At 39.3% G+C, this 15633-nt stretch overlaps 1 protein-coding gene across 1 annotated transcript in view; it reads left to right on the forward strand.

Annotated features, from left to right (window-relative positions):
• LOC146004723 (UNC93-like protein MFSD11) overlaps positions 1 to 15633 on the forward strand; it is a 123604-nt gene that overhangs the window by 69193 nt on the left and 38778 nt on the right. Inside the window, exon 2 of the mRNA XM_083143679.1 lies at positions 10405 to 10574. Coding sequence (XP_082999805.1) covers positions 10405 to 10574 — 170 coding nt within the window. The remainder of the gene's footprint in view (positions 1 to 10404; positions 10575 to 15633) is intronic.

Genomic DNA, 15633 nt, shown 5'->3' on the forward strand with positions numbered 1-15633 from the left:
CCAAACACTTCTAAAACCCTCGCCTCCATCCTCTGCTCGGTACCGCGCCAAAAGTTCCGTGCAAACATATTTTCTGTTTCGTTTTGTGCCGCATTCAAATCCCTTGGCACCCATCTGCAACACACTTTCCGGTAACCCAGTACACCAATCATCTCCTGGATAGCACTGTGCCCTACTCCAACAATGTGTGAAAGTTCCCTAAAAGAAACACGCCTGTTCCCCTGGATGATTTCCTGGACGCGAGCCACGTTCCTGTTGTTCGAGGCAGTTCTCGGGCGGCCTGTGCGAGGGAGATTACTGATGTCTGTGTTTCCACCTCTAAAATGTTTTATCCATCGCCTGATGCTACTGGCAGCCATACACTGATCACCATACACTTCCTGCAATCGGCGGTGGATATCTGATGCCGATGCACCTTCCTTCAACAGAAATTCAATTACTGCACGCTGGCGAAACGACGTGTCAAACGGAGCCATTACTCGCTACTCGCTAATGCGCATACGTACTGCGCCGATCACCCCACTTTCAAGTGTATGTTGTCACAATAGATGGTTCTAACTGTCTTATACAGCACATCGCTCTACGTGAACATTTACGTCTGAAATAAAAAGTTGATCACGATTTTCAGTACGCACCAAGTACTTAGGGCCTCCCCGATGGCGCAGTGGTAACATCGTCGCCTTGAAATCAAGGTGTACCGGGTTCGATACCCGGTGAAGGCACATAGTGGTTCGGATCCCACTTTAAACTGTAGCTTCAGTCCCGATTAGCTTTACTGTGCACAAAGTGGACTTAAAACTCCAACCCAATGAATCAAAGCTTATTATGCATAGAGCGTGCCAAAGTAATTAGCACATCGCCCTACGACGCCAGATGTCCCAGGTTCGAATCCCGGTCTGGGCATGGGTGTTGTATGTGAGAGTTCATTCAGCAATTTCATCTTATCATCACTCATCCTCATCGTCGCGATTAGCCAAAAGTGGAACAAATGCGACTTATTAAATTAACCAAATGCAATCCATCAATCAAAAGAAATACATAACAATCTCGTAATTGGCAAAAATGAGTAAATAAAAGTATGAGTGTTATGAAAGCCTTCTTATTTCGGTATTCCTGCACTAAACCCTTGCTTAGGAAGGAGTTAATGGACCTCCCCGATGGCGTAGTGGTAATGTCGTAGTCTAATCAAGTGTTTGATACTACAGTCAAACCTCGTTAATCCGGACTAATGGGGGGGATAAGTTGACCGGTTTAACGAAAGTCCGGTTTAACAGAAATAACGTAAAAGAACAGTAGAAACTGCATTAAAACTCCGTTTAAAGCAAAGAAACACGAAACAGAATTTCGTCAGTGGTTGACTGCCTTTTGTTTGGGAGTTCTCTCATGGTCGTTGGATGTACGTATTCTTAGCAGTTACGGAGCAATATGACGAATGCGATTGTTGACTTTTAGCCACATTTAAAACCTTGCATTCTGCTTTTTGTTTTTGCCTGTCCGGTTTAAGCGAAGTTCGGCTTATCGGGATCCGGATTAACGAGATTTTACTGTATTGCAACTGTAGGTCGTGTCCTGCAAGGCCTATCTGTCATAAAGGGGTGGGCATAAGTAGGTAGAGTCGAATTACTTTCGGAACATCTCCAGCGGACCTCGCGAGTCTGTCTAGCGAGCCTAGTGGGCGTGTAGAACCTGAGTAAGGGGCTTAGCGATAGGTTCTGGGTGGAGATGACGTCAGCAGCTCGCTTGGTTAATTGGCTGCTTCGAGAGTTGTGACTCGTTCCGAAGCTTCAAATGCATAACTGCCAAAGACGTTACGGAAATAATCTCCCTCTATACAGTAATGAATGAGACAGTAGGTATACAGTATATTAAATTCCACTGTAGTATAGTTTTATGAACAAACACGTAACGCTGAACATTACTATTACTATCTTAAATGTTCAAATTGATGGCCTTCGGCATTTACACACTCTTGTAGTCTAGATTTGACACAATGTTAAATTCCCAGTCATCGCGTCACAAGAAACTGAAAAGAATGAAAAAATAACAATTAGTAAACAAAAGACAAACTGAGGAATGCTGGGAAACTTAATAAAGAAAAATTTTCCTGTAGCCACAAACATATGGTCAAAATACTCATCACAATCCACCAAATATACCTATTGCAACTGTATACCTACTTATGCCCACCCTTGTATAGTGAACTAATAGCAAACTTGGGTGTAGCCCTACTTTGAAGTATGCTATTTTCAAAAGTTTGTGCGTAGAAAGGTCGAGTATAACTAACATTCCTTAAATTTAAATATCAGTTTAAAAACCTGAACTTGTACTCGTATAACGAAGTCTTGACAATAAGATGAAATGATGAAAACATTGTAGAACCGGCAATGGGACAACAAATATTAGGGGGGGTCGTGATTATCATGAGAAAATGAATGATATATTATGAAGTTTTCCTTTAGTTATCATTGGCAATAATAATAATAATAAAGTAAAAGGTATAGCCATCTCCTGTGCAGTGCATCGTGCCATTAAAGTACACAGGGGGTACAGAAATAGTGCCTCTCGATAGTGTCATGTTGAGGTGATGTGATCAACACCACGTTCCGGCCTACTTTATCCTGAAGGCTTGGCCCTAGGTTATGGTAGAGGATGGGTGACCCCTAGAGCAGCTCAGAATAGTACAACGATAATGTAGATTTAACTGTCCTAAAAGTGGAGTTCATTTCCTGGCATCTCCCAAAACAAAAGGTTTAGTTCGTATAGCCTACTGTTAAGAACAGATGGAAAATAAAGTAATAAGAATAATGACACAACAAACTCTCTGTCGATGAACTTCGGGCCGTGGGTTGAGGACCGCTGTGGACAGTAAAGGCCAACATAAAATGGCCAGGTAGTACAGCTGTTGTTCAAATAACTGATATTAGTACCTGAAGTTCAGTGGCAGAGTAAACATGTTTGTTTGCATATCGTGGCTGCCAGTGGTTCAATGGTAAACACGTGGAAGCCGAAACGAAAAGGACCAGGCAACGCATAGTTTTTTTACGCTCAGGAATGCGTTTCTGGGGATTGCGTGTGGGCGTTACAAGGACGATACGCAGCTTGGGCTCACGGATTAATTGATATGAATATTGCATAATGCTTAAAGCATATGCAATGTTGGGTGATGGGACTCCAGCAATAAAAAGCAAAACTATCTTTAAGAAATAGGCACAAGATACACGCTTTACTGGCATTTGGGAAAGCACTAAAATTACAAGCATTAATTTTTAAAATAACATTGACAAATACGAGGGTAAGTCAGTAAGTATGTCGCAAACGTTTATTACGAAAAAAAATACTATGTAAGATTCTGACTTGAAAATCGTTTTTAGTCTTCAACATCATCTCCACTAACATTGATACACTTATTATATTGCTTTATCAGTCCCCCAAAACCTGCATGAAAGTCTTTGGGCTGCTGTCCCAGCTACAGTCGGGACACGTTCAACATGTGCGCCGTTTTATATGACAAATAAGACTTCTCACCATAAACAGGAAACATTTCCTTATGAATATTCAGTGGCGAAGCGTAGAGTTTCTAGCAGGGTAGGCACAAAAGTGCGATAATGTCCATTAGTTGCTTAAGTCTGTAACAAGAAAGGGAGGGGGGCTATGTCATGGAGAGTGGTTCAATGTCTCTCCAGGCCGCTTCTGTACTTGCCAGTGGCGTGACGTTTTCAAACGTGTTGTTACCGGCCATCAGTACGATAATTATGTCTGTTAGACGCAGGCCAGTAGCCAGGCAGGGGTCAGGGGGGCTGAGTCCCCCCTGGAACTACCATCAGCCCCCCTGGAACTGACTTGTTACTCTTACTATTCAGTGAGATACGACAGACAAGTAGAAAGAGAAAGTATTTCATCAATATATTGCAACATAATGAAAGATTTGCCACGATCACCCATATTATGGCAGTCCACACGAGTAGGTCCGTCTTCACTTTCAAATCGACCTCCGGCTTGTAACTACCATGAAAGTTTTTACGTCCTCAGCATAGGCGTGCGCAGACCCTCTGATTAGTGGGGGGGGGGGGGCAAAAGCCTCGATGAAAGTTCAGTCGGGAAAGAAAAACCTCATTTTATATCACTACTGTTTTAGTTTCATTGCATTGATGGTATATGTATGTTTATATATAATGCAGCAACATTGAGGCACCATAACGAATAAATAAATTGTCTCTGAAATGTGCCGAGCAAGAAAATTTTTAGATCCACAATTTTTTGGAACTGAAAACAATATCGATTTAATATGGCACATTTTTTTTTTCATTCTGCCCCCAGGGCCAACTCCCGCCGCCCCCTAGCTACGGCTCTGATCTTGACAAGACTGTAAGGGAGAATTCACACCGAAGAGACACGCGACACAAGACACGATAGTTTCACACCGAAGAGACACGCGACATGCGACACGAGACAAGAGAGTTTCACACCGGAGAGCAGGATTGGCATGTTTAAAACAAAAATGTTTTAAACGTTTGAAACACTGTTTTTCACAAATGTTTAAAACGTTTAAAACAAATTGTTTTAAACATATTTTTTTTCAGACTTGTTTAAAACACATTTTGATACTTGGTGTTTGATAGTTTGTGGTTATTTGCGTGTTTTATAACTATGCCTTTAATTCAATGCGTGTTATTCTGTTTATTGTGTATAGAAATCTGTTAAGTTGCTGAAAATGTATATTGAATTAACAAAGAAACATATCGTGATGGAATATTCTGTGCAGGAAGTCCTTTTGCCCACACAAACGCACAACAACACAATCCCCGAGAATTGTCGCCATTATAAATCTGAGCTGCACATGAGTGCGTCTGTTGTCTAGCAACTACTAACTGAATATCATCAAATTGGATTGCGCTGCCACCTAATGACATCTTTAGAAACTACTGGATAGTACTTTCAGCTTTCCCACATAAGTTTGTGACTTATTTACGGACTTCCCTTGCATATCGTTTACAATTATTCATGTTCTGTATTGCTGTATGTGTTGAAATCAGTGATGTGCGTCTATGCTTAAACAACGATAGTCTACATTCTACACGTAGACTATTTTATACACGTAGAGTACGTAATCTATGTAAACAACATGGCGAAAGGTGAGAACTTAGGAAAGGGCGCCGTGGAATTAAAAGAAAATTATACTGCGTATCAGTTGCTCATGTGTGAGGAGAACTTTTCATACTCTTTCTTCCAAATTCGAACAATTTCTCACCTAGGAAAAACTAATATATGAAATATTCTAGTGTTTTATGGGTAAAAGACCACTTTTGCCTCACGACTGCCATCTGTTGTTGTTTTTTGCATATTATTTATCTTCTTCCATAATTGATAATAGAAAAGAAGATAAATTTTGTTGAAAATAGGATTCTTTTAATTTCGTTAGAAGCCAATATAGTTGAAAATGTCACTTTCCTTTCGTGAAAACCTTGCAAATTATTTCTAATGCACTTTAGATTGTCTACGTAGTCTATGTAAACTACAACCCAATGTAATCTACGCGTAGATTACGTGTAGACAACGCATGTAGACGTAAAATTATAGTCTACGGCACATCGCTGGTTGAAATGCATATGTCTGTACGATTTCACGGTGAGTGTTCTTACATCACTACAGGTGTGATATGCAGGATAGTTTATATTTACGCCTACACAGTGTAGACTACACAATACGAGTAAACCTTAACATGGCGAGCAGCGAAAATTTTGTAAAAGTGCAATAGATTTGATTTGCTTTATTTTACTTCGCTTTTGTGCCACTTTTGGCTAATTTGCGAAGATGGGGATGAGTGACGATATGATGAAATTGATGAATGGACACTCACAAACATCCATGCTCAGGCCGGGATTCGAACCCGGGACCCCTGTTGTCGTAGCGCAATGTGCTAACCACTCCGCCACGGGGACCAGCAAATGCAATATAGTTATCACGAGTTTTAATACATGCGTTGTTACGTACCCAATAGGCCTAATGCATGTAAATAGTTACGGATATTAAACAGAGATGGCAGTACAAGGCGTGCAACAAAATGATCGCTGTATTATAAATATAGGATAGGGTAAATAGGCATAAAAGTAAAAAAGAAAGATAGACAATAATAAAATAGATTCCAGAATAAAAAGAAAAGATATGAAAATAAACAAATTAATAAAGAAACTTGTGAAATGAACAATTTACTCATATGCAAGTGTATACGAAATCTAAAGAAGTAAAAGGACCGTTATAAATATGTGTCTACGAATAGATTCTTAAGCAACTATCGTATTACGATCCACTTTGTGAAAATTTTTACACACCAGTGACGGCGCGTTCTAGTCATGACCCGCAGCACTTTTTTGGTTACGCGTTTTCAATCGTTCAACTCTGTCTACACTTTAGGTCGCAATTAGTGGCGGCGCGTTCTAATCGACGCCCCAAGGCGGGTTACTAGATTGGACCTGATATTAGTTATGGAAGATAAAAGTCCAGACTTTTTGGAACTTAGTGGAAAGTCGACACGTATATCCAAGTATAGGACAAATAGTATAGCCACAGATCTGCGATCTATGAACCCAGAAGGAAGCTAAGTCCAGATCCAGAAGGAAGCTAAGTCCAGATTTAGAAGGAAGTCTGAGTCCAAAAGGAAGTCCACACAAGTGGACAAAGGGAGAATAAGCGATCAATTGAGAACGTGAAAGTGACGACAAACGAATAAGAACTGGAATTTGAATCAATAATAAATCAATTGAAAATTGTGTAAAAATCCGATTACTTCTTTATGAATATATTCCCACGTGTTCTCAACTATAACATCAATGTAAAAAAGAAAGATATAATACAGTTTATTAACTGTCTCTATTGGAAGGCTTACTGTCTAGTTTACTTTCTAGAAATAACCAAACCCTGTAGATATTAGCTGTGGTATAAAGAATTGGCACCCTAAGAAGGTAGCAGAGTGTTCATTGTGAGTGTCTCTTCACCAATTTATTCTAATCATCACTCATTCTCATCGTTGCGATTAACCAAAAGTAGAAGAAAAGCGACGTTAAATTAAAAAATACAATATTTATTTCTTTATTACGTTTCCTTTGCACGAAGATTGGCTTTTTCGATCACACATGCTCCCTTTCGTACTTGGTCGCCATCTTGAATTTACGTCTTGACAACAAGTATTTTTGAGCTTACCCATGGACGTGCGGAAGGGAGATGGGCACCCTGGAAAATGAATGTCCACCTAAAAATTATATATTTCACACATAATTTTATTTCGGTCACAGTAATTTATGTTAATTATTATAAATTCGTTGAAGGAACATGATAATTTCGGACTGAAATAGTGTTTTTGAGGGGGCATCACTATTATGGAGAAAAATATCCCTCCTTTGGCCCCCCTGGAAAAAAATACTTTGCTTGCCCCTCCCTGGAAAAAATCCTGCGGATGTCCATGAGCTTACCTGTACAGAAAAGAAAAAAAACACTTATTTTTCATTACTGAAGAAACGGTTATATATTTAAGATCATTTAATAAAAACTTGTAGCATTTGTTTACCTAATTCTGCCAAACCATGTATAAAGACTAGAAAACAGGCCATCGAGGTAATATGTGTCCAATTGAGCTGCTATTGTACATGTTAATTAGCCATTCAGATTTGGCCTCTCTTGGTATAGAGACAGGCCCGTAGTCAGGCAGGGGCCAGGGGGGGCTGAGCCTCCCCTGGAACTTTCGTCAGCCCCCCCGGCACTGCCATCCGTCCCCTTGACATCAGGCAAAACTATTTTGTGCAATTTGTTTGCAGTGAAGAGTGAAAATGTAGACAGTAGATATTATTTTGCTCACAACTTTGGTGAAGGATAAATTCACAGAGCATGAACAGCAGATATTACATTAATTCATCTTATTTATAAGAATTCTAAATAGCGACAAGTATTTAGAATATTCTCTTCTCTAGACTTTAGAAAGTTGATTCATAGGGGAGCTTCGTTTAGACAGAAACCTGTAGCTAACTTTGATACGTCATCATGCAAATTTCCTTGGTATCTGCGTCAAAAGTCAACATGGAACGAAGGGGAGTGTTGGAGATTTATCTATAAAAGTAACCATGTTTATTCTTTCTTTATATATTTTATATTGCATATAGCTTCAATTGTTTATTTGTGTATATCAAATGCTTTAAGTAACCTGCACTCCCATTGGCTAATTCATTCTGAGCGCGGTGTCTAGTTGCCGCCATTTTAGCGCGGTTGTTACTTCCAGCCAGTGTGCTTAGAGAAGCCACTCGGGACACAGCCAGAAACCGTCGCGGACAATTATGGATACCGTAAGCCTAACGTGGCTACGTTTCATTAGTGGCGCGTTGTTGTAACACCAGCTGCAACTTCGTGTAAACAGTTTTCCCTAGACGGGAGTGCATGGGAAGTGTAATCAAGTGTTATGTGCATATACTTTATAATACATAGTTATAGTTATCAGTGTGTGTGCCTGTCTTTTCTTTACAACTCCCAAGAGGATCGCGGTGAACTTTGCCCTGTAGCGACACAATCCATACCAGAGAGATGTAAGTGGTACCTACAATTTCACTTACATTTAGATCCTACCGGTTCGGATCATCATTCATTCATTCATAAGGGATGATTTCAGTAGCGGCGATACTTTAAAAGATATTGAAAAATGTAGTATTTGTATGATGTTTCTAAAATATATATAACTTAATGACACCCTGCTCCCTCCCCCACACACAAAAACACACAACTTATCGTCATTTAATACTGTTAAACTATTGAAAAATGGGCTTGGTTTACAAAGCCCCCCCTGATAACCCGTGAGCCCCCCCGGAGATCAATTCTAGCTACGGGCCTGTATAGAGATGTGGCTAGTTGAGAAGGTAGACTGACGAACATGGCATGCGGATAAAAGTTCAGCATTGCCGACTTAATATACAAATCAAAAATATGAAAATTTCCCGATTATTTTATGTTAGTACGCGTATCCATCCTATTAGTCTACTTCCTTAAAATTTCATTAGATAGAATCTTAAGGTTAAGATTGACAGTTTCGCATTAGTTGTGCATTTATTTCATTATCGCCCGAATGGGGACTGCTACTAAAAAAAACCTGGGTGTATCCAAGAGAATGAATTTCTCTCCATGTTGCAAGTGAAAGCGTTTTTCCATGTTTCATTATTAAGCTAGACACAATGTTTGAAAAATATGATGAATAAGAATTTTCGGAATCCCATGTATTCCTTATGGGGAATCAACTTCAACATCAAGTTACGGCTAATCAAAGGCAAGTTTCGACTTTTGTGCTGGTCAATTGCATCTTCAAGCTGCCCCTTTTCTGTTGATATCTTTTTCTATGCCATCGAAGTTTGATATTCCCAAGAGAACACTCTTTCCAGTCGGATGCCTTGGGCTATAGCCCCCAAACCTCCCTAAAGTTTCTAGTGATTGACAAAAACCATCAATTCTTACTTGTGAAGTAAATTTTCTCAACTCTATATTCCTTCTTATACGTTTTCAAAGTAAGTAAACACATAGTTTATGCTAAGGCTATCCAGAAGACTATGGTAAATTGTACCGATACTACATTCGGATACTTCGTTAAACTGCAATGTTTAACAGCGGCATGACCAGGAGGTCCAATATGGCGATCGGGGTAAGTTGACAATAGGAAGGAAGGGGCTGGTTGACAATACTGTAGGCCTATTGAGAAAATTGTTCTTCAATTAATTGTTTCATCAGAAACATCTTAGCATATAGACACATTGTTTGTAATAATATATATTAGATTAGGACTATAGGACAGTATATTGCATTTGTATTTGTGATATAACAAATAAAAAAAACACTGGGTAAAAAAATTCAGTAAACACTTTTGTAAACTTTTTTTTTTTTAATTTGGAACATTTATGTCTCATGTTATACTGTTCATTTGAAAACATTTTTGTAATCCGTAATTTTTAAGGCAGTATATTGTTTGAAATAAAATATTAGAAACCATGTATGGGGTAGAATTACACATATTGTCAACTGACTCCACACATATAGTCAACTCACCCCATATACGGGGTGAATTCACAATACTGACACTCTTCGAAAAAACAAGCAAAAACTTTACAAGTTTTAGCATCATGGTGTAATAAAAATTCACAGTGGTCAAGGAAACTACAGTTATTGATCGTAGCATTTCATCAGTAGTAGATAGTAAATTTTAAGAGCTGCAGAAATTTGAACATAAAAACATGCTCAACTCACCCCGGTCTCCCCTACTATATGTTACAATCTTTCGCTTCGGATTAAAATTAAAAAAAATACGCTAATTTCTATTTCTCTTAAAAGAGGCACATCATGTATTTTGAACTGAATTACTCAAACATTTATTTCTCCTTTCAGAAAACTGTCCTGGACAGCATTCACAAGGAAGACTCTAATTTCAATGGGGATGGCTACACTAGTCTGGCCGTTATCTACGCAGTCATGGCCATTTCGAACTGGCTGGCCCCGTCCATCATCAGTGTGAGCGGGCCCAAAATAGCCATGCTCATAGGCGCCGTCACATATGCGTAAGTATGGTATGTCCGTACCACAGTTTCTCGTTTAAGCATGTTTAAAATGTGTTATGTATTATACTGAATTTCAAATCTATCAGTCTCCGACATTAGATATCGTTCTCGAGAGGGTATGAGCTGATGCGGGTGACAATGTCAGTTGCGACGTGAACATTCCAAAGCGCATTAAAATATTTCATCTCTGGATAGATGGTCGTAAAACATTAGTTTTATCCAATGATGTGCGTCTACGCGTAAACAACGATAAACTACATTCTACATGTAGACTATTTTATACACGTAGACGACGTAATCTATGTAAACAACATGGCGAAAGACGATAACTTAACAAAGGGCGCCGTGGAATTATAAGAAAATTATACTGGGTATCAGTTGCTGATGTGTGAAGAGAACTTTTCATACTCTTTCTTCCAAATACGAACAATTTCTTACCTAAGAAGGAACCTAATATAGGAAATATTCTAGTGTTTTATGGGGAAAAGACCACTCTTGCCTCACCACTGCCATCTGTTGTTGTTTCTTGCATACTATTTATCTTCTTCCATAGTTGATAATAGAAGAGAAGATAAATTTTGTTGTAAATATGATTATTTTCATTTCGTTAGGAACCAATATAGTTGAAAATGTCACTTTCTCTTCATGAAACCCTTGAAAATTAATTTTAATGCATTTTAGATTGTCTACGTAGTTTATGTAAACTGCAACCCAATGTAATCTACGCGTAGATTACGTGTAGACAACGAATGTAAACAACGATAGTCTACATTCTACACGTAGACTAACTTATACACGCAGATGACGAAATCTATGCAAACAACATGGCAAAAGTTGATGACTTAGCAAAGGGCGCTGTATGATTAAAAAAAAATTATACTGTGCACTACTTGGTAATGTGTGGGAAGAAACATTCATACCTTTCCTTGCAAATTCGAACAATTTCTCAGCTAAGAAAAAACAAACATAAGAAATATTCTAGTGTTTTATGGGGAAAATATTACTTTTGCCTCACCACTGGCCATCTGTTGTTTTCTTTTGCATTTCATTTATCTTTCATAGCTGATGATCGACGAGAAGAGAAATTTTGCTGTAAATAGGATTCAGGAATCATTCCTGTCAGTTTGTTAGGAACCAATGTAGTTGAAAATGTTACTTTCGTTTCATGAAAGTCTTGAAAGTTAATTTTAATGTACTTTAGATTGTCTACGTAGTCTATGTAAACTACAACCCAATGTAATGTACGCATAGATCAAGGTCCGTTGACTTGTTTTGGAAACTAGCGGTCTACGGACCTTGCGCATAGATTAATTACATGTAGACAACGCATGTAGACATAAACGTATAGTGTACGGCACATCACTAGTTTCATGTACAACGAGTAATTTTTGTATTGTTTATGTGACTGTAAAGTAGTGTTTACCTAATTTGAAATATGTACAGATTAATATTTCCTCTGCCTTGAGGCATGCCTGTTCACCTTAAGTTTATTTTCTTCCCCGAAAAAACTTTTCCTTACAATAGAAAGATTTAGTCACTACTTTTCAAATTATGATCCCCACTCTTTATGTTCTTTGATAGTTTGGACACAATCATATTCAGTCTGGTTGTAACGTTACCATTAATAATTGTTGTAATCTAACACAACGGTGTCAGCATCTGCGGAATCCTCAATATTAATCATCTCTTACTAAGAAACTCTTGAAAACAAAGGGGTATCATTATACAGGGTGTCCGAAAAGTCCCGCACCATAGGCAAAATCACAGTATTTGTTCAATGTGCTCTCCGTTCAATTCCACACATGTTTGTAGGCGGAATCGCAAATTATTGAGCACACGGGGAACATAATCTGGGATAATGGCTTCGCATACGTCTCTTGTGAGAAGATGAGTCATATCTTGAATCTTCACGCTGTAAACCAGAGATTTAACATACCCCCAGAAAGCATAGTACATTGGATTCAACCTTCACGTCCACACGCACACGAGGGTCATTCGGAAAGTAACTTCCGTTTGGATATAAAAGAAACACCAGGACATTGTTTTTACTTTTATTATATTCAACAGAAAGAGACAACTTTAAGCTATTTTTCTACATAAGCACCGTTTCTGTTGAGACACTTATCATATCGGCGAACAAGGTTTACAATGTCAAAGAAATCTGCCGCCTGTGCATTCAGCCATGCAGTAACACTGTCCTTGAGCTCCTGGTCATTGTTGAAGCGCTGTGCACCTAGCCACTTCTTCATTTGTGGAAAGAGGTGATAATCGCTAGGGGCCACATCTGGGCTGTCAGGAGGGTTGTCAAAATGTTGGAGACGGTCCTTGGTTCGGGCAGCAGTATGCGAGCGTTCATACACGAGAACAATGCCAGAACTCAACCTGCCATGTCGCCTGTTTTAAATTGCTCGTCGCAATATATTCAAGGTTTCACAATAGCCTATACTTGGGCGTTGATTGTTGTGCACTAGAGTGAAACGGAACCAACAATAACATCGTCTACTGTGAGTTCAAGGACAGTGTTACTGCATGGCTGAATGCACACGCGGCAGATTTCTTTAACATTGTAAACCCTGTTCGCCGATATGATAAGTGTCACAACAGAAACTGTGCTTATGTAGAAAAACAGCTTAGAGCTGTCTTTCAGTTGTATATAAAAAAAACTCATAATTTCCTGTGTTTCTATTATACCCAAACGGAAGTTACTTTCAGAATGACACGTTCGCCCTGCGACAGCATCATTCCCTACAACAATATGGTGCGGGACTTTTCGGACACCCTGTATTAAGCTTAAGCTCGTGATGTTTGAACGGAATAATGTACCCATGCAAGAAACTAGATATCTATGAATTGGCACATTTAAACGTGGAAGTCTTGTTTCCATTCAAATAATCGTGTCTAATCTGCTGTGTTGATTCCAGCCACTTCCCCCACCCCGTGGGGGAGGGGGGCAACAAACTTCACGGGGGTTCCTCATAGGCATCAACTTATACTAATAAAACAATACTAATATATGTGTATTTTAAAAATGTCCCTTATGCCATTAAATTATATTAAGTGTAATAAGCTTTAATTATGAATTTAAGAATGGGATTATGAAAATCAATATAATAATATATCATTTACAGCAAAGTTAGGCGTCAAGGCTTTCTACAGCATATCTGTGGATGACGTCATGAATGAAACATTATGTGGGTGCCTGGTTCCCCTCAGCTGTTGACTCCCTCACTGATCCATCCTGATCAAGGGCGTCCGCAAAGGGGGGGGGGTGGCACTTATCCCCCTGAGATTTCTGGAAATAGTGAACGAATCATGAAATTATAGCTATATTTTGCAAAATATATTGTTTTTTGTGACTTACGGGCCACAAGTTACAGCAATTATTATTGTTATTATTTGAAGTAGGGTTATATTTAAGCTTGCAGTTTATTTTACACTGATTTAACTATAAAAAACAGCTTTTTGTCCTGATAGAATGCAAAGGAAGGGGATGTAAGAGAAAACTTACTCAACAAGATGAAGAGGAAGAAGAACAATGACGATGTGGATGGAAGATCTGCATCCCCTGAAGGTGAAATGATGGTGGGAGATTGCAGAGGACAGGGACAGGTGGAGGGGGCCAAAGCCCACGAGAAGCTGTAGCACCAGGTGGGCCCGTTCCGAAAGTCGCACTAGTTTAACGCGTTAAACACGTTATGGTAACTGGCTGTCCCATAAGTGCTTCCGTGCGTTTCGTGAGGTTCATTATGCTGTCCCGAAAGTCGCATTCCGTGCGTCTCGTGAAAGAACGAGATTCACCAAACGCACGGGCCAGGAGGCTGGTTTGTTCGGTGAGAAGAGTCTGCTGATTTCAGACATCGCGCGTGCTCATGGATTCAAACTGCACTAGTTCGGAAAATGTATTATAATTTTAACAGAGAGCGATATGAAGCAACATGCTTCTTTAACTATTCTTACAATGTGATTAAAATGAGTAGCAGTGTTCGCAGCAGAGTTTATTTCTGCAAGAAGGACATGCCTTCCGCTGGACGCCATGCGGAAAATTTCTATAAACAAAACGCTGCGCCTGCGCTTTCGTCTAGAGTGTCCCATAAGTTTGTAAAATAACTGGTTTCACCAGGTTCGCGAGGCCAGTTACTTTCATTCGATTCATTCGTTTCGTTAAAACTTTCGGAACGCACCCAGGTAAGATGAGGGGCCCCCTGAAGCGTGGGGTCTCGGGCGAGTGTCCGAGTTGCCCTCCACATGTACTCTCCGAAGCATTTATCTCTGTATTTAGATGCATTGAAAGATAAAGTAGTTCTTGGGTCACGAGACCTACGATATCGTAACATCTTAAAGCCTGTTGTCTATGCAACCCAAATAACAAAATTGTCGCTTAGGTTTGCCTGGTGGACCTGGATTCTCGTTAACGATTGAGTATTGACAGCAGCGTGAATCATACCCCCAGGCCCAGCCACAACAAAGAACAGCTGGGTGCCGTGAGACCACCAGAAAAAAAGTTTCAGGAATTGGTTTCTTAACAACAGCTACTCGTAAGGAAATGTTCTCTTTACTGATATTAGAGTCATTGTCAAGAAAGTTCACTGAAATGGTGATTTTCATCGAATCATCATCGATCAACACACATGCTGTCAACCCAGAAATCCTTGAGAAAGATTGGAATTGAAAACAAATACTTGACAAATCATAAGACGAATCACAAATGTCTTATACGTAAATTGGGCATCACGTAATTTCAAATTAGATGGAGAAACAGAAAATCTGAGGGGAGTCTAAGATAACGTGGTTCCTTGGAGAAGTATGCTTAAATCAAAGAGCGTGTGCATGGTTGCTACTGGATGTTAGGAAAAACAATTACAATCCCAGCTCAGAAATTTCTTCCCTGTTTTCTAGATCCGGAAAAGTCAGGATACATGTATAAAAATGCTTACTTTGTGAAGTTTTATCGATACTATAAGTGTCGGTAATTTGTTCGAAGTAACAAGTTTCATTCCAGAAATAACATAAGCAGTCCTTATTGGAGAAAAAAGGCACACAATTCTGTTTTTTCCCCCAG

This window comes from Lepisma saccharinum, chromosome 22 (assembly GCF_977018435.1).
Source record: "Lepisma saccharinum chromosome 22, izLepSacc3.1, whole genome shotgun sequence".
In the NCBI taxonomy this organism is placed as follows: Eukaryota; Metazoa; Arthropoda; class Insecta; order Zygentoma; family Lepismatidae; genus Lepisma; species Lepisma saccharinum.